Source organism: Pelodiscus sinensis, chromosome 1 (assembly GCF_049634645.1).
Source record: "Pelodiscus sinensis isolate JC-2024 chromosome 1, ASM4963464v1, whole genome shotgun sequence".
Taxonomy (NCBI): domain Eukaryota; kingdom Metazoa; phylum Chordata; order Testudines; family Trionychidae; genus Pelodiscus; species Pelodiscus sinensis.
In genome coordinates, this window is record NC_134711.1 from 139,018,592 (window position 1) to 139,044,253 (window position 25,662).

Consider the following 25,662-nt stretch of genomic DNA (forward strand, 5'->3'; position numbering starts at 1 on the left):
CATTATAGTGGCTACTGCTTCAGAACTGGTGGGACACCCCCGATAAAAGCCCTGATCAAGGCTCCATTAGGCTAGGCACATGTGACAGAATAATGCCTGACCCAAAGAGTTTATAATCTAAGATAGAGAACAGGTGACTAAAATAAAGAAATGGAGGGAGTTGGGGAGGCAAGATAAAAAGTGAAACAATAACAGTCACAATTGTAATTAACATTTGGATCTTAGCTGTGGTGGTCAGGAGGGCCCATAAGAGTATCCTAGAATCATAGGTTTTTAAGACCAGGAGGAACTGTTGTCATTGTCTGTTGTATAACAGGCAGTTATTAAAGGACACAGAAGGATTACTTACATTGGAGCTGGTAGCCATTCGATAGCCACAGAATCTACCTTCTTTGGAATCTTATTTTGGAGCTTCAAGTAGGTGGAAATCATTGATAGGAAAGGCACAAGTTTCATCAAGCTTTTCCATCTGCATTTGTAAAGGTGGTGTATTCATATCTAGGAATAAGGAAATACTTTCTATTCCATCAGTAACTAAGGAGGATGCTGAACAGCAACTGCCAAAAATCAAATATCTGATTCAACAGAACTGGATAACTCGCAGAAAAAATATTTGGCCAAGAAGCTCACTGAGCCCCTAGTGTTATTGTTAAACACATTTTGGAATATTGAGAGAGTTCCAAAGGACTTGAAAAAGTTAACGTTGTGCAATATTTCAAGAGAGGGAGAAGAATGATCCGAGTAACTGATCTGGGGCAAAATCCTGTAATGGCTGATTTGGAATTTGGTCAGGGCATTCCATATTGGGGGGAGGGAGGAGCATGTATGGTAACATGATTAAAACTACATTGATTGGTAGAGTGTAAAATAGGTTTTATCAAACAAGATTTTAAAATTAGATTATAAATCTGGTTGACAAAAGGAACTGACATTTGAAGTGGCATTTGACATCTCGTGATATTTTAATTTTTTTAAAAAAAAGATGAAATATCAGTGTAGGCTATAGTAAATAGATTAAAAAGTGTTAACTAATCAAAAAAACCATAGAAGGGGAATAATCATCCAATGTGGCTGTCTCTTGAGGGTTGCTGTAGGAATATATTTTTGTCCAGTGCTATTCAATATCTTTATGAATGATTTGAGAGAAAATAAAAGCATTGTTGGTAAGATTTGTAAATGCAAAAAGTGGTGGAATGGTCAATGATAGGGATAAATAAGTTATATAGACCAATTTAGATCACTTGGTAAAGCGGACTCATTTGAACAACGTGCATTTAAAAGCTGCCAAAGGAATTTAGGAGCAAAGAATATAGGTCACACTTAGAAGGTGGAACACAGCATCCTGGAAGACAGTGGCACTGAAAAGGACTTGAGGATAATGGTAGATTACCAGCGGAACATGAGCTACTGATATCATGGTGTATCTACAAGGGAAAACTTTCTTGGATATGTAAGTCTTGGAATGTCAAGTAGAAGCAGGAAAGTGATATTATCTCTGTATGTGGCATTGGACTACTGCCGTAGAATAGTCTGATCACTACTGGTAGCAGCACTTTTAATGGATGTTGAAAATTTGGAAAAAATTCAGAAGATGCTATAAGAATGATTTGAGATGTGGAATATCTGCCTTATTGTGAGAGATCTAAGAAACTCAGTCTATTTTAGTTTACCAAGAGAAAGTGACTTGACTATGGGCTGGAAGTGCTTTGTGCTTGGTAACATAAATAAATGATTTCTGATGGCATAAAGAGCCCTCTAGCTTTCAACTATTTGATCTCATTTATCTAGAAGAAATAGTAAAGTGAGAAATTGACTTTGAAATTTTGCACCTTGTTTAAAAATCAGGGTAAACAGCCATTGGAACAACTTTCTTATGGATGTGGTGGATGCTGTCACTTGAAGTGTTTAAATCAAAAGAGCAGATCTTTTATAAAATCTAAATTAAATGGCAAAGAAGTTACGGGTTTGATGCAGAAATTCCTATGGGAGGTTTTATGGTCCATTTTAGGCAGGAAGTCAGACTTAGTTATTGTAATAGTTCCTTGTGACATTTAATTTCTTACTGTTAAATGACAAGGAGATGGTTTGGGCTCTCGTGTCCTCACAATAGGAAACAACAAATTTTTGGACCTAGGTGATGCTTGTGTGGCCCAAACATGGTGCTTCCTGGACAGTTCTAAGACAGCTGGTCCACATGTGCACCCGTTTCAAAGTATGAATCTACAGAGGCAGTATCATGAAACTGCTGTTAATAGGTAGTAGTCTTTCTTTTTCATAACTTAACTTCTTGGTTTAATTAGCCAGCTTCTTTTCATGTGTGCGTGTGTACCCACACATACATATCTCTGGAATCATGATGTTGGAATCTATTTTTTATCACTGATATAAATCCTTGTCCCTGAAAAGGGCAAAGTAATGTTGGTGTAAAATGTAATTTTGTTTGACAAAAAAGTAATTATAATGGAATTTTGGTGTAGTCACTTGGGAATTCTGCAAAGAGAGTCTTGAATCTAATTCCACATTCTATTTTAAACAGAACCTAATCCCCCAATAGATGAAGTGATCAGCACACCAGGAGTGGTGGCCAGGTTTGTGGAGTTCCTCAAACGAAAAGAAAATTGTACATTACAGGTGCACAATTTTTTCCCTTTATTTTATGAATGGATTTGGTGATCATGAAAGTTAATGTCAGGATGTTAATATCTAAAGCAGGTACACATTAAGCAAACTACCCTCTTCCAAGGTTATGAAAATGAAACAAAATCTTAACTCAAAAAGATTCCTGTGATTTGAATTTTAGCCTCCTGGAAAGAGGCTGAGTATGGCAGAGGCTAGGATAGGACCACCACATTGGCTTTCTGATGTATCAGAAGCAAGATTTGAATGCAGGTTTGGTCAGGTGAAATATCAGTGAATTGTCCCACCCTGTTTTGTTTTTCTTTGTGTGATTGCACATATCAATTCCACTTCAGGTATATGCATGCCCAAGTTCCAGAGTTGGATGTTTTCCCTTTGGCATGCCCTGTTAAGGGGGCGCATGCAACTTCTGTTGTCTTGTGTTTCTGCACAATCCTATACAAGACAGAGGTCCTCCTTAGGCCCCCTGAGTTCCTTCTTACCACCTTTGATAAGTAGATGGAGCATGTCAGCTTGCTTCTTCAAGTTTAATGGTACTACTTAGATAGTTAATTTAAAATTCATTTGTTGTTTTTCTTTATTTTCTTTTGCATTGCTTCACTATTGTTATGGGGTGCTGGTGCACTGTGCCAAGATATGCCTTTGTTTCCAATGTTTAAACTTTGAGCTGGTTGCAAAAAATTGTTGCTGGTGAGCGACCCTCATTCAGAGACTACTGACAGATTTGCAGAGGCTTTAAGCACTGTACAAACAGAAAGAGGCAAGAATACACCACATCATTATGAAGGCCACTATGCATCAACCTTCTGAGCCCACCTTCTTAGGGCATGCACTAATGATGTTAAATATCGACTAATTGACTAATCGAATACTCCAGGGATGGCCAACCCATTACAGGAAAAGAGCCAAAATAGTTGTGAATATAGCACAAAGGGTTGGGAGGTGAGGGGGGAAGTTGTCTAGCGCAAAAAAAAAAAAAAAAAAAAAGCCTGCTGCTTTAAGCAACATGTTTAGAGGCTTTTTGGCCACATCAGGCTTCCACCCAGCTGACACCATCTTGAAGACACCATTTTTAATGGCTGCACCTGATGGCTTCCCTACCCCAGAGAGCACAGGTTGCCGGGAGGCAGGGGCTGTTTCACAAGCCACAGGGGTAGCTTCACGAGATACGAGATGCACCGGGGTGGGGGGGGGGGGGGCAGGGGAGAGAGCCAGCTGCATGCGGCTCACGAGCTGCAGGTTGGCCATGGCTGAAATAGTCAATGCATTCTAGGGCTGTTGTTACACTTCAAAGGTGAAAGCTCTGCATGGAGCTCAGGGTCAGCCAGAGACTTCCCTGCTGACCCTGGCCTCCATGCTGTGCTGCCACTTTGAAACACCACAAGAAGCCTGATGCTGGTCTCCCTGCAGTGTTTCAAAGTGCCAGCAGTGTATGGAGGTTGGGGCCAGCGGGGGAGTCCCCAGCTGATTTTGGGCTCCATGCAGCGCTGCTGCTTAGAAACGCCGCGTGCAGCCTGGGGACACCCCAGCAGGCCTCAGACTTCATGAGGTGTTTCAAAGCAGCATCGCTGCATGGAGCCCAGAGCCTGGCCCCAGGCTTCAAGCGGCTCTGCCTCTTTGAAGTTCCCCCTTTTCTCCCCCACCCTTGCTTCCTCTCTCTGATAGAGGCAGGAAGTGTGTGTGTGGGGGGGGAGTGACTAGTCGACTAGTCCTTCATATCCCTAGCATGCATCATGAACTTTAGCATCAGGTAGATATTGCTTCAGAATGCCTGCACGCAACCCCCTGTTCTGGTGAGACGGAAGAAGCCTAAGAGGTTAAATCACCCAGGCTGCGTCTACACTGCACCCTTACCTTGAAATTAGCTACGCAATTTGTGCTATCCAAAACATTCCTTAACCCTCATGGAATGAGCGTTACAGGGGTGCCGGAATAGCGCGTCCATTATTTCAAAATAATAGGCTGCTTTAAGACTTATCCCAAAATAGCTTGCAGTGTAGACGTAGCCTCATGGTGCTGAGAATTAGCTGCACTAGATGATTGAAATCTCTGGTAAGTAATCAGGTGGATGGGGAAGTATGTCCTTTGGCAAGAGATGTTCTCTAGTACCAGCATTTTGACTACTTCTGTGTAACATCAGCAGCAATAAGAAAGTGTCTTAGTACTGATGATGCTGGATGTCTACACAGCAGTACAAGATCTACGTTGCCTTTCACTACCAGAATCCCCTGTTGTACAGGAGATACTTTGGTTCCAGGTGAGCTAACCTCAGGCCTTAGGGACAGACTTACCTCAGGCTTGAGGTCAGTCTGCGGTATCGCAGTATACTGAATATCCAGCATTTTCTCAACTGGTTCACAGATAATGACATTCCCTTCTTCATTGAAGGAGTTTTGTTACTAATGCCCACTCTGTCCCAATATGGTCCAAGTTAAGGGAACCTTGGAGCACTTGGCCTTATTAGAACCCCTTGGGGCAAGTCATCTTCATCCAGAGCCTCCCTTTTTAGATCTCCTGCCAGGCAATGTGCTGACTCATGTAATGAGGTCCAGGTATATGTCTTTGCTATTGAGCTAAGCCCCCAAAGCCTCTGAGCTATGGAACATCCATTCACTGCAGTTCAGCAGGATTTGCATTTGTCTTTCTCATTGCCTGATGAGATTATTGCTCTTGGAGATATGTCACTAGTCTGAGATGACTACAAAGCTTACCAAGACCTTTTAAAGAGACTTTTCTTGATACCCCTGTTAAGGTAGTCCAGGAGAGTCCTCATAAGCTTGTGGACATTCTGAAGTTAGCAGGACATTCTAGAGAGGCTCTCCCTATCAATGAAGCCATTGTAGAGCCTACATAATCCTTGTCATATGCCATCCTCACTGCCTCCAACAGCCAAGAGAACAGAAAGAAGCCATCCCATTCTTTCTCAAGACCAGGATCATGTTTATGCACATCCCTGGTCAGGTTCCTTAGCTTCTTGGCAGTAAATGAGTGTGTGTCAGGTTAGTTCTTTGTCCCCAAAAGACAATGACGCAAAGGAATTTGACATTTTTGGTAGGAAAAATTATTCCACATCTGGTCTACAATTTCACATTGCTAACCAACAAGCATTGTTGGCCAGATAATGACTTCTCCATCTGGGATAATATGTAGAAGTTCTCAGATAAGTTGCCAAAGGATGTGAAACAGGAATTCCAGACTCTGTTAAAATAAGAGCAAGGTAGTGGCTCAGGCTTTAAGTGGGGCATATTCAATGGCTAAAGACATGGCATCTGCTGTATCTCTGCACAGATGTTTATGGCTTCAATCCTTGGGTGTTTCACAGGAGGTTCAGCAGAGGACACAGAATCTCTCTCCTGATGGTCCTATGTTCTTGTAAATGCAGCAGGAAATGCTCCACAGTCTTAATGTTTGAGGGCCATTTTGGAATTATAGGGAATTTACACACCATTCCTTAAAATAATGCAGACCTGCCTTTTCCACCAAGCAACCTAACCAATCTAGAAAACAAGGAAAGAACCATGGGAGAAGACCAATTCCTTATTAGTTTTATTCTTTAGCAAGTTCTTCTAGGCAGTCAGCAGACCCCATTTGTTGGATGGTCTTGTCAAGCACAAAGTGCCAGATCACATCAGTCTAGTTTCTCCTTAACCTGTTGGAAAAAACAGGGAATCCTGCTTCCTGTCTGTGTGGTCTTATTACCACAGATTGCTGGCTCCTAAGAACTGTGGAATGGGGATATACCTAGCAGTTTATTTCCATCTCTTTCTCTCCCTGCTCTCTTTAGGGACTATTGTCCCTAAAGACCTTCTCTGAAAAATGCAGTCTCTTCTCTGCTGGGAGCTCCAGCAGTGGTTTCCCCAACCTCCATTAAAGGAAAGGTTTTTAGTCCTATTCCTGGTTCCAAAGGCAAAAAGAGTCTCAGGCCATCCTCCATGGGAAGTATGAACAAAAATATTAAGTAAATAAGTTTTTGCCTGGATCACTTTCTGGGTCCTCATGATTGGTATGCTGCCCTTGACTTGAAGGATTCCTGTTTCTATTTGGCAATCCATCCAAGCCTCCAGAAATTCTTAAGACTTCTGCTCAACAATATCCAGCATCAGTTTACAGTCTTCCACTTTGACCTGTCTATTGCTCTGCTAGTATTTACAAAATGCACAACCTTGGTTGCAGGATTCCTAAGGAAACAAGGTGGGCAAATATTTCGTCACCTAGATGACTGGCTGTTATGAGATCTATCCAGGATCTGTTCCCTCTTTGGACTGCTGAATTTGTTGATTAATGAGGACGTGTCAATCTTCTTCCTAGTTCGGAGAACAGAATGTATAGGAGCAATCCTGGATTCTGCAGTAGCTAGGGCATTCTTAACCTCAAGCCAGATTTCTGGCATTAAACATTTCCATAGATTCATGGTGTCCAACCAGTTCTGAAGCAGTAGTCACTATAGTGGCTACTGCTATAGCGAGCTAGCCCCACTCAACCAGCCAAATACAGGCTGTCTTTGATGTAAGTCCAAGACACGTTCCAAAAACCTTGGACTTATAGCAAAACAACTTAAAGCGGGGAATTTTTTTCCCCATGACTGACTTCCATTTGTGCAAATTTTTTTTTTTTTTTTGTGCAACTTGAGTGGGGAATGGGAGGCTTTATAACGCATCAGTTCCTACAAGCGTCAATGACTTCAGTGCGGAACGGATGCATACAAGGGCGACTTATAGTGGGAATGCCCTGTATCCACATTGTTCAAGCCAACTAGACACAGTCAACCGGCCAAATAGCCACATGTGGCTAGTGTGTTGGAAACCACGGCCATAGATATAAACGCTCATCTGCTTACAGTAGTAAAAGAAAGTCTTGGACTACTGGGACACATGGCCTCTTACGAATGTAAATGTTTCTTAAACTGTGTTCCGTGGTACACCGGCGTGAGGCAGTCAGAGGTGTGCCACGAAGAACAGAATTCAAAATGGCTGCCCTTTAAAGGGACAGGCAATTTTTTTTTGGCTCAATAACTTTCCCCCTAGCCCTTTTTCCTCCCCCACTTTTTTTCTCAACAAAAAATTCTTGGTGTTCCCCATAAAAAAAATTATTTGGTATTCCTCGGTCTTAAAAAGTTTAAGAAACACTGGGATATGTGGTTCAACATGCCAGACTTCATCTCAGAGTTTCCGGGCAGGTTTAAGTTACTTTGGGCTTGTCATGCAGTGATAGGACCTGCAGGAGTACTTGCTCTTCATCTCGATGATCGAGAGGTAATGCTTTGGTAGGCAGAGTGTTCAGTGACTGTGCAAAGCATTCTCCTACCTAGCAGAAAGCCATCCACTAGAGAAGCTTAGAGGTTGATGTGGAAATGAATCTCCTTATGGTCAAAACAGAAGAGTATTTTGTCTGTCCTGGCCTCTAATGAACATGTTTTTGACTGTTTGTTCCACCTAAAACAAGAAGGCCTATTGTTTAGTTTAAACAGCATTCACCTGGCAGCTTATTTTTACTTTATGTCCAACTGTAGCCTATTCGGTATCTTCTAATCCTGTACCAATTTGATTCAGATAGGATCTGGACAGGTTACATCTCTACATCATAGATCCCATTTCTTCCTGTCACTTAGAGTGGTGCTAAGTCAGTTAGTGTCCTCCCTTTGAAACCAGGGTTACTTGCTATTTGCTGCATCTGGCCATGAAAGTAGGTTTTTTGGCAGCTGTTGCTGCTGTGGAAAGAATGGCAGAGTTAAAAGCTTTGGAAGTTCTTAGCACAGTTTTTTTAATAAGGAAGAGTTATACCTTCATCTACTTCATAATTCCTGCCTAAAGTAATATTGTAATTCCACCTCATTCAAGCCGTATACTTATGAACTTTCTTTCCTAAGACCTATTTTCATAAAGATGAGGAGAGACTGCATTCCTTGAATGTTATAAGGGCTTTGGCTTTACACCTGGAATGAGGTCTTTCAGGTCTTCATCACTGCTGTTTGTGTCAGTGGCAGACCAGATGAAAGGCTTTACAGTCTCAGTGCAGAGGATTTCATCCTGCATTACATCTGTGCTTTGACATTGCTGATATATCCTTGCAACTGACATGGTAGTGCCTACTATACCAAAGCTCAAGCAGCTATTGGAGCTTTTTTGGATCAAGTGCCTGTGATGGGCACAGAAATCCCCTTGGGATTGATTGTTCTCCGGTTTGCTGATCATGCCAAGGATATCCGCTGCCTTGTTTTCTAGGGCTCCCTACCACCTTGTCCTGCTGGACCAGATTCTCTGGGCTCTCCCAGACAAGTCACAGAGTTGGAGTTACCGTCTCCCTGAAGAGCAGTGCAGACACTGAAACTTGTCAGCTTTGGGAGGATGTAATTCTAGGGCACAACATCCAGGAATTCAACCCTCAAATTAAATAATTCTTTCTCTGTAAAAGTTTTAGACAGGGAAAGTTCATGAGTATGTTTTCCTTCTTCATTAGAGAGAGATAGGCAAACTGGTCATCCCTCCACCTACCCAGCTAGGTAACAATTATTTACCCTGGGTCTGATAAAAAATAAGTATTTTTATTAAATGAAAAGAGTAGGATTTTTAAGTGGTTGCAAGCCAAAACATATCAAAGTAAGTTACTAAATCAAAAGAAAACTCCTAGCTAGTTCTAATTCACTAAATAAAACTTATTTTATCCAGATTCTTACCCTAAAGAGCTGATCTTATTTCAGGCATAATCTTCAAATCAGAGACTAATTCTTTACCCTGACTGGGTCTCCAGCTCTTTTTGTATCCTTTCAGGGTTTTCCAGGCCAGCCAAAGATAAAGGGCTGATAGTTTCCCATTGCTTAAATAGATCTTTCCACAGGGCGTGAACCCCTCGTTCTATATTCCCCCCTTCTTTATGGAAAAATGGAATCCCAGAACCAGGTGGTATGGTCACCAACCACTGCTTAGATTTACAGAAAAAAGGCTGTTCATAAGTTAAGGCTTTGTGGGAAGGGAACCAGTAATGGCTCTCATTAGCACATTTAAAACTATAAACAGTCTTGTACTTCATATTTCTAACTTCATACAAGAATGATGCATGCACCAATTTAAGGGTGTCATTGTGTAGATGAGTGCACGATTAACCGATAAACCCAAGTTTATTGGTTAATCTTGTCAATTACATACTTTCCCTCCCCCACTGTTGTTGCCTCCGACAGAGAGGCAGCAGCATGGAGGGTGAGGTGGGTAAGCTGGAGCCAGTACATGCTGGGAGCTGGCTTTTAAGTCCTTGCCTCTGCCCTTTGTACACACTACCTGTCACTACTACCAGTTTTCATAAAGGCAGTCCTGCTCCCTGCCGGCCAGTTCCCCACTCCCCACCCCCAGCCAGCCCCGCACTCCATAATCCCCTCACAGCCAGCCCTGCTCCCTGATGGCTGGTTGCGCCCCCTCCCCCGCCAACCCCACTCCTCGGTGGCCGGTTCCCCCCTGGCCAGCCCCGCTCCCCCAACTCCCTCCTGGCCAGCTCCGCTCCCCCCACCAGGCCAACCCCGTGCCCTGCTCCCCCCTTGGATCTGAGATCAAGTGTCTGGTATTTTTTTAAACTATCTAGTAACCCTAGCGAGACTCAAACCCACCACCCTGCACTCCCCAGGGTAATCCTCTAGGCCAGCATTTCTCAAACTTTTTGGGCTCCGGAGCCCTTCACATGCATAAAAATGTATGCGGAGGCCCAGCGGTCCACTAATTGTACCTATCGATATTTCCAGTTTGTCAACCTCACGGAGCACCTGGAGATGTCTTGCAGAGCCCTGGGGCTCCGCAGAGCACAGTTTGAGAAACACTGCTCTAGGCCATTCCAGAACCCACCCGACCTCCCTACCTTCAGGACTTCCCCTCCCACATTCTTTAACCCTTGGCCCAAGACTAGAGCCTGGACCCCTGCCCGCTACCCCAGCCTGGTGAAAGTGAATGAGATTCGGGGAGGAAAGGGGTTGGAGTGAGCAGGATGAGGCCTCGGAGAAGGGGTAGAGCAGGGGCAGAGCCTCAGAGAATGGGGGGAAGGAAGTGGGGCAAAGATATTTGGGTTTGAGGTAGATCTTACGTTGCACTTACTTTGAAAAAGTGATCTTGAGGTTAAAAAGGTTGGAGACCACTGGTTTAGTAAGCACATTAAAAACTAACAAAACACATAGAATCATGAGCTTTCGTGCTCACAAAAAAAAAAGCTCATGATACTATCTACATGTTTTGTTAGTCTTGAAGGTGCTACTAGACCTGGACAGATTGGAGAATTGGGCCAAAAGAAATCTGATGAGGTTCAACAAGGACAAGTGTAGAGTCCTGCACTTGGGATGGAAGAATCCCAAGCATTGATATAGGCTGGGGATCGACTGTTTAATTAGCAGTTCAGCAGACAGGGACCTGGGGATTACAATGGATGAGAAGCTGGATATGAATCAGCAGTGTGCCCTTGTAGCCAAGAAGGCTAATGGCATATTAGGGTGCGTTAGGAGGAGCATTGCCAGCAGATCCAGAGATATGATTATTCCCCTTTATTCAGGTCTGGTGAGGCCACATCTGGAATATTATTAGGGTTGCCTGGTGTCCAGTATTTTCGCCTCCTGTCTGTTTTAAAAAAAAAAAATTAGAAAATGCTGGACACCTAAAATGTCCGGTATTTTCTCCTCCCCCTCCCCCCCGCCCAGCCAGGAGGCAAAAATACCAGACGCCTGGCAACTCTACCACACTCAGCAACTGGGCCCAGCCCCTGGGGGTCCCCCCAGCCTCTCCTTTCCCCTGCTTACCTGGTTCTGCAGGGGAGCTCTCTTCTGGCACAGAGTAAGAAAAAAAGATGGCCACCGGCCCAAAAAAAGCCACAAAGACCTTAAAGGGGCCATGCTGTTTTTTTTTGTAATTTTTTTTGTTTTGTTTTTTGCTTAATAACTGTCAGGGTCCTTTTGGGGGGGGGGGGGTGGTATTTTTGGTTAAATTCTCTGTCAACCCTAAATATTGTGTCCAATTCTGGGGCCCCCCACTATAGAAAGGATTGGAGCGAAGGGCGACCAAAATGAATAGGGGGCTGGAGCACATGACCTATGAGGAGAGACTGAGGGATTTGGGTTTGTTTAGTCTGCAGAAGTGAAGAGTCAGGGGGGATTTGAAAGCAGCCTTCAACTTCCTGAAGGGAGGTTCCAAAAAGGATGGAGAAAGGCTGCTCACAGTAGTGATGGCTGGCAGAACAAGGCGCAGTGGTCTCCAGTTACAATGGGAGAGGTCTAGGTTGGATATTAGGTAAAACTATTTCAGTAGCAGGGTGGTGAAGCACTGGAATGGGTTACCTACGGAGGTAGAATCTTCATCCCTAGAGGTTTTTAAGACTTGGCTTGACAAAGGCCTGGCTGGGTTGATTTAGTTGGGCTTGGTCCTGCTTTGGGTAGGGGCTGGACTAGATGACCTCCTGAAGTCTCTTCCAGTTCTATGATTCTAGACTATTTGTTTTTTTTTTTTTTTGAGTTTTTCCTGTTACAGATTAACTCGGCTATCCCTCTGAAGCTTTTATACATTGTAAAACTAGAGAGTGGGATGTGTGCAATCTTTTGTTTTTTGTTTTGTTTTATTTTATTTTAAAAGAGGAATGTGTGTTTGGAAGATGAGGAAAAATAACCCAGTTTTAGTAGGTCATGGAGCACCAGGTGCTTGCTTCAGAGAAGAAAAATTACAGGAAGATAGTAAATTTCAGTCTTAATTGTCTTTTTAAAGAGTTTTCCCTCTGTTCTGTGAAACATTGCTGATTACTTCCTTGTTCACTGAAGATACCTATTGCAGTCTGACATCACAAATACCAGAAATCTCATTGCAGCATATCCTGTTTGTCTTGTCACAGAACAATGCATTCTGATATATGTCAGTGAAACCAGCAAGTTCCAAGAAGATTTATTTCCAGGGATGGGGGACAAGTTTTAAATGCATATTATTAATAAAATTTAAACTTGGAGTTTGAAAACACCTCCCTCATACCTGTTGAGTCCTGATTTTCATCCCCTTAAGGATCTGTGTATGACTTTTATTATATTTGATTTAATCATTAATTCCTATGTGTAGTTCCCTACTGCACTTTAGAAGTTAGTGACTCTTCCAGGAGAGTAAATTAAAGTAAATTTAATCTTTTAAAGGGATATAGTTGGATAAAGAATAATTTATATATTTAAAAATTCATTACTGATATTAAGTTTGGAACAATTTATAATATCTAGTTTACTTTCCATCTATTGGTGCTATTTCTTTTTTTTGTTTTGTTTTGTTTTTTGTTTTTGCATTTCAGATTTAATTCATTGTACTATAAATTGATTTCTAGATAATCTTATTCTGACTCCTCTGCCAACACATTATAGGAATATTTGGCTTTCCATATGCCTTGGGCAATCCAATCAAATTAGAGTGTGTAAATGATTGATACTCACGGTAAAAATGTCTGATATGTTTAAAAAAAACCCATAAATTTGACTAATAATGACATTGTTTTTTGTTTAAAATATTTGTAATTTTTAAATGATTATGTGGATTGATTGTTAATGCAAGATCTTAATTTAACTAAAGTGTGTGTGTGTGTGTGTGTGTGTGTGTGTAAATATACATCATGCGCTAATAAATCCTAACAGTGATATAGAACGTAGGGGTAACTGAAGAAATATAGTACTCTTTATTGTAGAATAATATTAGGTCATAATTAGAAGGAAACTTCTTGTAAAAAGGTTAGGAAAACCTCAGTCTTCATTCCTATTTATTCTAAAATGACACCTCTTTTTTCGATGTATCAGTCGCTTGTGTCACTCAAACTATTCATCCATCTCCGGCCCTTAATGCATATTCACGTAGATAGCTGAGCAGTGCATTGAACAGGTTGATTAAGAGTCTCAGGCTATGTCTAGACTGCATTGTTTTTCCGGAATGCCATGCCAAGGAATGCGTCTGTTGTTTTGAATTTTTTTCGGAAAAGTGGATGATTCTTTTGCCATCCCTGTAAACCTTGTTTTATGAGGAATAAGGGATGTGTCAAAAGAGCACTTTTTTTCTGAAATTTGGTACTGTGTAGACGCGTCAAATTTTGGAAAAGCCTCTTTCGAAAGAAAATCGGGGAAAAAAGATACACAATTTGCAAACCTCAAATTGCATTTCTTTTTCCAATTTAACATTGCAGCGTAGACCTAGCCTCAGAATTATACCTGTGTGAAAACTCATATATTAGGATTTCATTTGTGCATACTAGTCCCTTTGTCAAAGAGGTAATGGGATAGAAAAAAGTAAAAGTTTCTGTGAAGTTTCATAAAAATAAATGGTGGCTGAGATGCTCTAGAAAATTTGATATTATTTCTATAAATCATCTTTTAAATGTACATTCTTGTTTTTGAAAATGTTGGCAATTTCCCCCCTAGTTAATTCATTTAGCTACACCATTATTTTCTGTAATGCTGTCTTTTTATAGAAGATGTTTAAACTTCCTTTTACTTGTGTATGCTACTGAATGCATCTAATGAATATCACTTCTGTATTTCATGTTCTAGTTTGAAGCTGCTTGGGTGCTGACAAACATTGCCTCGGGAAATTCCCTTCAAACTCAAATTGTGATTCAAGCAGGAGCTGTTCCTATCTTTATAGAGCTTCTCAGCTCAGAATTTGAAGATGTACAAGAGCAGGTAAAAATCAAGAGTGATATCTTTTGATTCTTCCTAGGCAAGGGCACAGGAGTTAACCTAGCAAGAGAATCCAATGTCTTCCAGTGCTTTTCAGAATGGTATATTTGATAGTGATATACCCATTGTCAATGTCATCTATAGCAATTAATAACACTTTTCTATGTTCCAAGGAGGTTGTATTACTTTATTTGTTTTTAAAAAGGTACTTCAGAAATGACGGTTATTGAATGAGGTAAAGCATGAATGAGAATTATTGCTTGTTCTCTTGAATAGGAAAGCACGTTAACATTAAAGAAATGTTTACTGTTTATTATGTCTTAGGAGAAACATTCTGAAACAGAATACAACTTTAAGGAGCAAAGAGTGCTCATGGTCGGATGAGACTAAAATGTAAAAATATTGCATTCAATCTTTATTGTGTGCAGTTAAGTATTCTGCAGGTTAAATTAATGTATTTTAAAGATATAATTAGCCGTTACGATAATCTAGCTTGACTTCATGCATAACATTATCCAAAAATTTCACTCAGTAACTTCTGCATCAATCCCATAACTTGTATTTGAGCCAGACCTTATATCTTAGACATCCAGTTTTGATTAGGGATGTGAAGGGCTAGTCGATTAGTCAACTATCTGATGAGCAAATGCTTATCGGATAGTCAACAAGCTTGTCGGATAGTCGACAAATGCTTATCGGATAGTCGCTCCCACCTCCTTTGCTCCCTCTATCAGAATGAGGCAGCAAGGGGGCAGGAAAGAAAGTGGTACTTCAAAGAGTTCCACGCTGGGCTGCCTCTTTGAAATGCTGCCACAGGAGCCTGGCATCAGACTCCTCCTAGCTTTTCAAAGCGGCAGCACTGTGAAGCCCAGTGAATCCACCACATCTCTTGATAGGTTGTGCCAATAGTTATTCTGTTTTTAAAATGTGCATCTTATCTCGCGTCTGAGTTTATCAAACTTCAGCTTCCAGACACAGGATGTTGTTTCTTTGACTATACAATTAAAGAGTCTTTTATCTTCTCATGTAGCTACTTATAGATAGCAATCAAATAACCTCTAAACTGTCTCTTGGATAAACTATGTAGATCAAACTTTCAGAACTCTTTCACTGTACAATATGTATTCTCATTCTCAAATTATTAGTCCCTCTTCTGAACCTGTTCTAATTTTTCAACATACTTTGTGATTTGAGATCATAAGACTTGGGCACAATTGAAGTAATGGTCCCTCACCAATTCTGTATACATAGGTGATGTCACCTTCCTTTTTATACTTGATATATGTCTTCTTATTATAGCCAAGAATTGAATTAAGCCTGTCAGTTGCAGTATCTTATGGGAAACTCTGATTTTTAGCTGTTTATCCACCATGACCCATTGTTCTTTTCAAAATGACATTTTTCCATGAGACAGTTCTCCATTCTGTGATACCTACTTTCTATGTTCATAGATGAGTGACATTACATTTGACTGTATTAAGGTATATGTTGTAATGAACCCATTTTGTCCAATGATACTAGATCACTTTATGATTTTTGTTGTTGTTCTAGATGGTGTGACTAGCATTGCCTATATTTAAGGTTGCCTTACATTTTCCATTAGAAGACCCTGTTTCCAGTTGCTTACAGCTTTACGAGACTTAAGCTGTTTGTGCTTTTAAAACATGCTAAAGTCTAACTCCAGCTGAATTCTTCAAAATTTCAGATAAAACAATGTAGCTGATTCAGATAACAAGATTAAAGAAAATGTTATGTTAAAAATCCTTATAACCATTTCATTAGAAAACTTCAGTGCTAGCTGTTTTTTGAGAGGGACTGGAAATTTGAAATACTTCAAATAACTGGAAATACTAGGGAGTTGGCCCTAATATCAGGCCTGTGCTTTCTGCTGTCCCTGTGAAAATCTACCCACATTTGGCTAAGTTGTAAGCCTTTCAAAATAAGTTTTCACATGCTCAGTGGCTGCTTATAGGCTTCTCCAAAATTCCATCTTCACTACCCTGCACCACCCCCAGAGAGCAGTTTAGCATACAGCATCCCAGACCTATCAGCTGAGCAGAATCTTCCCTGCAATTGTTCTTTGATATTGAACACTGAAATTCAGACTAGGGAGATTACCTTCTGTTCTTTCAGTGCCACCCCTTCTGGCAGTCAGGCAACACGAAGGGAAAGGAATTAGGCTGATTCACATGCAAAGAGATGAGCAAGTGGGGATAATGCGTGAGCGGGGATGGGAGGCTTATGGGCATGAACTAGAGGACTGTAGGGAGCAGTGTGTGTGACAGAAGCTGTTGGGGAAGTGGTATTAGAGCAGAGAAGTACTGTATGGGACAATATGGTTTATAGCCACTAGAGAAAACACCCACCCAGAACTTGGAGTTCAACCCAGGAATTTTGAATTTCTGCATTTCTCTGAACACGAGAATGTAAGAGCGGCCATATTGGATCAGACTAATGGTTCATCCAGTCCAGTATCCTGACTGGACTAAGCTAAGGGGAGAGGTAGATGCGCTAAGGGGAGGGCTAAGCTAAGGGGAGGGCAGGGATAGAGTCCAGAGTGACTTAGACAAATTGGAGGATTGGGCCACAAGAAATCTAATGAGCTTCAACAAGGAGAAGTGTAGAGTCCTGCACTTGGGAAGGAAGAATCCCTAGCATTGTTACAGGCTGGGGACCAACTGGCTAAGTAGCAGTTCTGTAGAAAAGGACCTGCGGATTACAGTGGATGAAAAGCTGGCTATGAGTCAACAGTGTGCCCTTGTAGCCAAGAAGGCTAATGGCATATTAGGGTGCATTAAGAGGAGCATTGCCAGTTGATCTAGAGATATGATTTTTTTTTTTTTACTCGGCTCTGATGAGGCCATATCTGGAGTATTGTGTCAAGTGTAATTGGCTCCCAATTACAGAAAGGATGTGGATGCATTAGAGAGGGTCCAGTGGAGAGCAACCAAAATGATTAGGGGGCTGGAGCATATGACCTATGAGGAGAGGCTGAGGGAGTTGGGTCTATTTAGTCTGCAGAAGAGAAGAGTGGGGGGATCTGATAGCAGCCTTCAACTTCCTGAAGGGAGGTTCCAAAGAGGCTGGAGAGAGGCTGTTCACAGTAGTGAGGGATGGCAGAACAAGGAGCAATGGTCTCAAGTTGCAGTGAGAGAGGTCCACGTTGAATATTAGGAAAAACTATTTCACTGAGAGGGTGGTGAAGCACTGGAATGAGTTACCTAGGGAGGGGGTGGAATCTCCATTCCTAGAGGTGTTTAAGTCTTGGCTTGACAAAGCCCTGGCTGGGTTGATTTAATTGGGATTGGTCTTGCCTTGGGCAGGGGCTGGACTTGATGGTCTTCTAAGGTCCCTTCCAGCTCTGTTTCTATTATTCTGACAGTGGCCTGTGTTTCAGAGTGAATGAACAGAGCAGGGTAGTGATTGAATGATCCATCCTCTGTCCTCCAGTCCAAGCATCTGTCAGTCAGAGGCAGTGTTCCATCTAGTCTTTTCCATTCATGTACAGATTTTTTCCATCCATATATGGAATACATTTTTATATGCTCCAGGCATGTGTGACTGAATAAATGAATGAACAAAAAAAACTAGGGTAGCTGCTCTGCTAATCAGCTGGGAAGCATTTGAATCTTTCCTGAGCAGCTGCATAGGCGCACAGCTTACAAGGAATGTTTGTCAGAAGCTTAGAGATACTCCGAACGTGGGGTTGTATTCCTGACCATGTTGGCTAATAGACAGTGGAGGACAGGCCCATCAATAACTTAGCTCATTTTTTTTAACTCAGTTATAGTTTTCACCACCCTAACATCTCCTGTCAACAAGTTTCATATGTTGACTGTGTGATATGTAAAGAAGCACTTCCTTCTGTTTTGTTTTAAACCTGCCACCTATTAATTTCATTGAGTGGCCCCTACTTTGCATTACATAAAGGGATAAATAACACTTTCCTATTCCCTATTCATTTTTCCTATACCATTCGTAATTTTATAGGTCTCTACAGTATCCCCCCTTTAGTCATCTCTTCTCCAAGATATACATGTTTATTTAATCTCTCCTCATAGAATCTGTTCCATATCCTTAACCATTTTGTTGCCCTTCTCTATAATTTTTACAATTCTAGTATCTTTTTTGAGATGAGGTAACCAGAACTATACACAATATTCCAGAAGTGGGTGTACCATGGATGTATATAGTGTCATAATATTTCCTGTCTTATGATCTCTCCCTTTCTAACATTCTATTAGGGGTTTTTTTTTTTTGACTGCCATTGCATATTGAACAGATGTTTTCAGAGAATTATCCACAATGTCCTCATAGTTGAACTTTTGGTTGTGGGATTCAGATTACTGAAAAACACACCGAAAATCCCGAACAAACCCTTCTCCCACCCCAGCCTACCACATAATAAGAAAACTGCCAACCAAAACCTGGACAGTGTGTTCCAATAACAGCTGCACTAGCACCAAACAAGAAGTAACACAATCTTTTAACTCAAGATTCACCTGTTTATACATCCAGGCATCATATTTGCATTTTGGCTACAGTACTACCCTTCCTAATCATTGTCTTAAACCATGTGGAATGAAGAGCCAATCTGAGGGACCCCACTAATAAACACACATGCTTGCAGATTATTCCCCAATTACAGTTTCACTGTGAAACTTATCGGTTAGGTAGTTTTCATCTGCACTGATTTTATTTCTATTTTTTAAATCAGACTATTTGTTACCAAAAGCTTCAGAAGGGTAGCTGAGTTAGTCTGTAACTAGAAAAACTTAAACGAATAGTCCAGTAGTACCGGAGTGCTATACCTATATAGTAGACTAACAGAACATGTAGATGGTATCATCAGCTTTCATGGACACAACCCAGTTCTTCAGATGGCTGGAGTATAATACTCCAGCCATCTGAAGAAGTGGGTTGCATCCACGAAAGCTCGTGATACCATCTACATGTTTTATTTGTTACCAAGTCAGCTGTCTTACTGTTTGTGCAACAGAATTCTGTATTCTCTTTATCAGTCTGATTAGTAATCTTATCAGAAAATATATCAAGTTAATTCCATAAACCCCTGTTGGCTGTAATTAATTATTACTAATAAACGGTTAGCACGGAATTAAAGTTGCTTGGTGGTATGTCATCTCCATGCAGAGCATTGAATTGAGCAAAACTCAAACTTCAGCAATTCCACAATAAATTCCCATAACATATATGCCTTTACTCTGCCAACCCCATAGTTGCTGAAATGTATAAGCTCCTGACCTCCTTTTACAACCCATTTACTCTTATCTACAAGATTCCGTCTATCACTATCAAAGGACAAAAAGGCAAGGGCAGGGGGGAGGAGAGATTTGTAACAGAGACAACCTGTAGCAAGCAACCTGAGTTTTATCTATCACTATATATGTAGCATGTCTTCTATCTCTGCAGATCCTATCTCAAATGTGCCAAAATCTATTCTTCCTGCACTCTCCTGAGACACACCACATTCAAAAGAATCTGACTCAGCATCTAGGACTGTAAAAGGGTTGACACAGAGAGAGAAATTGTGATAGAACCTTCACTATAGTGGTGCTGCTGTAACACCGTAATAATAAGAGTCAGTTTCAGCCCCAGAGAGTTCACAGACTCTGTCAGTTGATGCATGTGTGCAGGGTTTGTGTATGGATTAGGATGCACTGGTAGCAATTGAGCTGCTGGGGATTTTGGATGGACTGGCAGAGAGATGGGGTGCAGGTTGTTTGGGTGCATTGGAAGAGCTAAGAAATTCAAGGGACTGGGGTGCACTGACAGTTTAAGGAGGGTGGGGTTGGGATGCACTAGCAGAACTGAGGGGTGTCAACTCTTGAAGCCCCCTACCACTCTCCCCTTCTTTGAGGTGTGTCCCTGTGGATACTCCACTTTAGATGTCTGCATGTCCCTGAGCCCCAAGTCTGAGAACTGTGGTAGCAGTGTCCTTGGTGGCTGTGCATGTGGGAACCTGGCTTGTGCTCAGTGAAACCACTAATCTGCATGCGCAGCCAACTGACCCTTCAGTTCCTTCTCGACCGCCGTTGGCCTTGGTTGGAACTTAGCAGTCGTCCTCATACCTGCTGTTGAAATCCATTCCTTTTTGGTTTTTGTTCTTTTCTTTCTTCCGGTTTTCCAACTAGTTTTTCTTTTCTTTAAAAAAAAACAACATGCTTTTAGTTGCTACTTTCGTGACTTGTCTCCCCACAAAGGGATATGCCTGGCTCCCCGGGTTTCAAATGCTGCATTACTTGCAGACTGTATATTCCTGTTTGGCAGACATTCTCAGGGCTCGCCGAACTGTGGCGAGCCCCGTTCGCCAGCCACTCTGTCCGGCAATCTGCGCATGCGCAGATCGTTCTGCGCATGCACAGATTGCCCAAACCCAGCTCTTCCGGGTTGCAATCCACTCGCCACGGGCGAATAGATTGTATTATTTGTCAAGCCCTGGACACTCCCATTGTGTTTACTGCTTGGGTGAGGACCATAATACCAGCAAGAAACTCACAGCCAGAATCAGGAAGGCCAGAGAGCTTCAACTAAAGGTGATTACTCATGGAGAAATCAGTCCATCCGGCGTCAGATACTGAGCACTGAGGGACATGTCCCTGCTGGCTGGGAGAGACTCACTGCTCTGTCCTCAGCAGAGAGCTACTGCTGTAGCTGAGGGAGAAGTGCCCCTCCCTCAGCCAGGCAGCTCCGTTTGTGGATCCCCGAGCCCCTGGTTGGGAGGCCTCATTAAGCTGCTGCAGGGCCATGCTGCCACACAGCTTAGAGGAAACCTTGACCGACGGTACAGAAGCAGCCGCCTTTTGCTTCTCTGGCACCAATACTGGTATGTACTGATCATCTTGGCACTACAACATTTCTCTTGCCAAGCAGATTTGTCAGTTACTTCAACTAGGGACTCTACTCTTTGGTACTGATGGCACCCCAACAATGTCTAGATTTAGTCTGCCAGCTACTCCAACTGCTTCATTCCCTCCACTGTCTAGTTATGAGGAGGAAGATACATTCTCTGGTCTACGTACTGTGACACTTCTAGCCCAATCCAACCTAGCAACCACCGCAGTGGCAGCTCACCCAATGGCTAACTCTACCAATGCCCATGCCACCCAGCTGGCCTTACTGGGAACGCTGGACTATGTATAGATCCCAGAAACCTCCACGTGCCCAACAGACAGCTCCATTGCAGCTCCTTCAGCTCCACAGATCATTGTGGACCCAAAGAGGAGGCAGATGTTTTGGAGGAATATAGATTTGCCTGCACCTGCCCATTTATCATGATCCTCACCAGATGATACCATTATGCCCTCCCCACCCACAGTGTGAGATGATTTTAAATCCTTCCAGGAAATTGTCTAGGTAATATTTCCTAGTTTGCTTATAAAGATGTCAAATGGCAGTTGCAAAAGACTCACTAAATTCCAGATATATCATGTCTGCTTCTTCCTCTCCACAACCACTATGCTGGTTACCCTGTTAAAGGAGATGAGATTAGTTCAGTATGATTTGTTCTTGACAAATCTATATTAGCTATTACTTCAGGACTGAACAAATTGATTGTTTAATAATTTGTTCAAGTATCTTTTCAGGTATTAAGTAAGACTGACTGATCTACAGTTCCTCTTTCCCCTCTTTTTTGTTAAATATTATGTTCTCTTTTCAGTCCTCTGGGATCTCTCATTCTCCATGACTTTCAAAGATGATATCTAATGATTCAAAGATTGGTTTGGCTAATTTAAGTACTACATTATTTTCATCGGGTCCTGCTGACTTGAATACATTTAAGTTATCTAAGCATATTCTTTAACCTGTTGTTCCCCATTGTTAATATTGTTTTAATCATCTGGTGTCTGTTACTTTAAAACTTCAGCTTAAAAAGTTAACACTTCAGCCTTCTCTGTCATCCATTATTTGCTCTTCTTCTCTAAGTAATGAACTTACAAAGTTCTGTATTTCTCTTTTGCTTCTAACACATTGATAGAACCTGTTGTTACTGGATTTTACGTCCCTTGATAGTTATAATTTATTTTGTGCTTCTGCCTTTCTGTTTTTGTCTATTCTTTTATACTCATCCTTAGCAATTTGCTTGTTTCTACTTTTTGCATGATTCCTTGTTGAATGTTTAGTTCATGGGTTCTCAAACTGGGGTGTATGCCCCCCGGGGAGGTGTGAAGAAATTCCGGGGGGAGGGGGAGGTAAGGTGACACTCCTCCCCCCCCACCCCGGTCAATCCCTCCCAAGTTTTGCTGCTATTTTTGTTTTTTGGCCCCGGTCAGTTCTCCCCCCCCCCCCAAGTTTTGCTGCTATGGGGTGGGGGGAGTGGCATGTGAGGGTTTCTCAAAAATCAAAAAGGGGGTGTGATGCCAAAAAGTTTGGGAACCACTGGTTTAGTTCTTTAAAGAGTGCCTTATACAGCCATATTGGGCTCTTGCTACTCTTGCCATCTTTCCTCCAGATCAGGTTAGTCTGTTGTTGTGCCTTTAATATTGTATTTTTATAAACTGTCAGCTCTCCTGAACTTCCATTTCACTAAGATTTCCTTCCTTTGGAGCTATAATTATGAGTTCCTTAAGCTTGTTGAAGTCTGCTATTTTGAAATCTCTATTTTGCTGCTCTCACATCTGCTTTTCTGAATCAGGAACTCTATAATTCATTTTCACTTTTACCCAAGTTGCCTTCAGACTCTCAACAGTTACCACCCCATTAGTCAGAATCCAATCTAAAATAGCCACCCTATTGTTACATCCTCTTGCTTCGAATACAAAAAGTTGTCCCACTAAGGACTTGCTAGACAGTTTGTCCTGACTTTCCTACCATATATGTCCATTGTTCAGCTTGTAGACAATATTTGGGTTCTGCCTCCCGTGGCTTTCTTTTCAAGAGTATATTGCAGGGGAGCTATACATTTCTTGAGGCTTGGACTCTAAATATTAGTTTGGCTTTCCATTTGGATTTTGTGTATTTTCATCTTGATTCTTTTTTCCTACTCACTCCGCTACTTTTAGGAAATGCTAATATTGTTCTGGCTCTTGCTAGTGAGAATTTCCCTTTGTTGGTATTTCCGAAGAGCCAGCTAGTGAGCCTGGTTGTATAACCATAATTCACAAGTGAACTATATTTCACTCCTATAAGTCAGCTTAAGATGTCTTCATTAGCATGGTATCGCTCTCATTCTGACATGCACTATAAAGGAAAACTTCTTGAGTTACAAGTATTTTGTTTGTTTTTTCTTCACAGGCAGTCTGGGCGCTTGGCAATATTGCTGGAGACAGTACCATGTGCAGAGACTATGTGTTGGACTGCAACATTCTACCCACTCTGTTGCAGTAAGTCTGTTTTGTTTTCATCGATTCCTGCTCATGATACTGACAATAGTACTGAAGACTTAAGTTGGCCAGACATTACAGGACAACAATTGTATATAGTATGTGTAACCTTGCAGCTACACATAAGTAGCTTAGGCCTTGGCATAGGTAGACATAATTTCAAGTTTAATTATTTATGTAACTTTTTTAAATAAGCCATTTAAAAACATCTTCTTTCAGTAAAAAATTAGATTTTCATTTTTATTTTTTTATCCTTCTTGGTACCAGATGGTAGGTTTAGCTTCTGTAAATGTTCTCATGTGACTGGCTTGTTTGAGCAGTTCTTTTTACACTGGATTGCAGGAATGAGATTTAAAATGAATTGAATTGTATTTGGTGGACAGCCAATTCAGAGGCCACAGCAAGAGCTGATCTGTTTTGCTTAACACATGCTGCTGTATTTTCTACCATTTGGTGCTTCTTCTCCAGAAAGGGGACAGAGTGACTGTACTAAACTCACTCCTCTCAAAGTCGTATGGTAGAGTCTAATTAAGGTGGAGTCTTATTAATGACCTGGATGCAGGGATGGATTGCACCCTCAGCACATTCGCGTGTGACCTTAAGCTGAGGGGGATGTAGATACGCTGGAGAGTAGAAATAGGGTCCAGAGTGACCTAGACAAATTGGAGGAGTGGGCCAAAAGAAATCTGATGGGGGTTCAACAAGGACAAGTGCAGAGTTCTGCATTTGGGATGGAAGAGTCCCAAGCACTGTTATAGGCTGGGGACCAACTGGCAAAGCAGCAGATTTTCTGCAGAAAATGGCTTGGGGATTACAATGGAAGAGAAGCTGGTAGTGAGTCAGTGGTGTGCCTAAGAAGGCTAATGGCATATTAGGATGCAATGGTAGGAGCAGATCTAGTGTTTATTCCCTTTTATTCAGGAGTGATGAGGCCACATATGGAGTATTGCATCCAGTTCTGGGCCCTCCACTACAGAAAGGATGTGGATGCATTGGAGAGAGTCCAAAGGAAGGCAACTAAAATGATTAAGGGGCTGGAGCACATGACTTGTGAGGCGAGGCTGACGATTTGGGCTTCTTTAGTCTGCAGAAGAGAAGAGTGAGGGGGGATTTGTTAGCAGCTTTCAACTACCTGAAGGGAGGTTCCAAAGAGGTTGGAGACAGGCTGTTCTCAATAGTAACAGATGGGAGAACAAGGAGCAATGGTCTCAAGTTGCAGTGGGGGAGGTCTAGGTTGGATATTAGGAAAAACTATTTCACTAGGGCAGTGGTGAAGCACTGGGATGGGTTACCTGGGGATGTGGTGGAATCTCCATCCCTAGAGGTTTTAAAGTCCCAGCTTGACAAAGCCCTGGCTGGGATGATTTAGTTGGGGTTGGTTCTGCTTTGGGCAAGGGGTTGGATTCAATGGCCTGGTGAGGTCTCTTTCACCCCTATGATTCTATGCTATGACTTTTTGGGACTGCCTCCACCTCTTGGGGTGAGAGCCCATCCTATAAGAGCCCAGATGTCAGTTGTGGCCGCTCTCCACAATCTGCCACTTCTGGGTATGTAGGTCAAGGTTCAATTCATACCTTCACTGCACAGGACTCTACCACGTGCTTCATTCAGTGTGGAGATTCTCTACTCAATCATTTCACTTCCTTGCACTTTCCTCCAAATTAGGTACTACTGGGTAATTGCCTTCAGTGCAATACAGTAGGACTATCCCTGAAAGAAGAGGTTAAACCTAACGAAGTTTTCAAGATGTGATTCTTACCTGTATTCTACTTCATACTCTCCTTCCCCTCTATTATGGATCTGTTCAATTTGCAGTGAAAGGGGAACTGGAGAGGCAAAACCATCAGACACAGCAGGGATACATGCGTAGACCAATGAACACTACTTCTTTTAAATTCTCTGGCTCCACACACATGGCATGCATGCATAACTCTAAGTAAAATACAGATAGGGACCACACATTTCAAAGAACCTTCAGTTATAGGTAAGTAACCTTCTCAATCCAAAAAGAGAATGTAGGGTGGAGATCCATCT

General features: G+C 41.9%; 1 protein-coding gene across 5 annotated transcripts in view; it reads left to right on the forward strand.

Annotated features, from left to right (window-relative positions):
- KPNA1 (karyopherin subunit alpha 1) overlaps positions 1–25,662 on the forward strand; it is a 115,901-nt gene that overhangs the window by 24,884 nt on the left and 65,355 nt on the right. For all 5 annotated transcript variants that reach the window (XR_012896995.1, XR_012896999.1, XR_012897000.1 and 2 more), the window contains exons 5-7: positions 2,537–2,631; positions 14,159–14,290; positions 23,540–23,628. Coding sequence is in view for 2 of the 5 variants with exons in the window: in XM_075904361.1 (XP_075760476.1) it covers positions 2,537–2,631; positions 14,159–14,290; positions 23,540–23,628 (316 nt within the window). In the remaining 3 variants the exon portion in view is untranslated. The remainder of the gene's footprint in view (positions 1–2,536; positions 2,632–14,158; positions 14,291–23,539; positions 23,629–25,662) is intronic.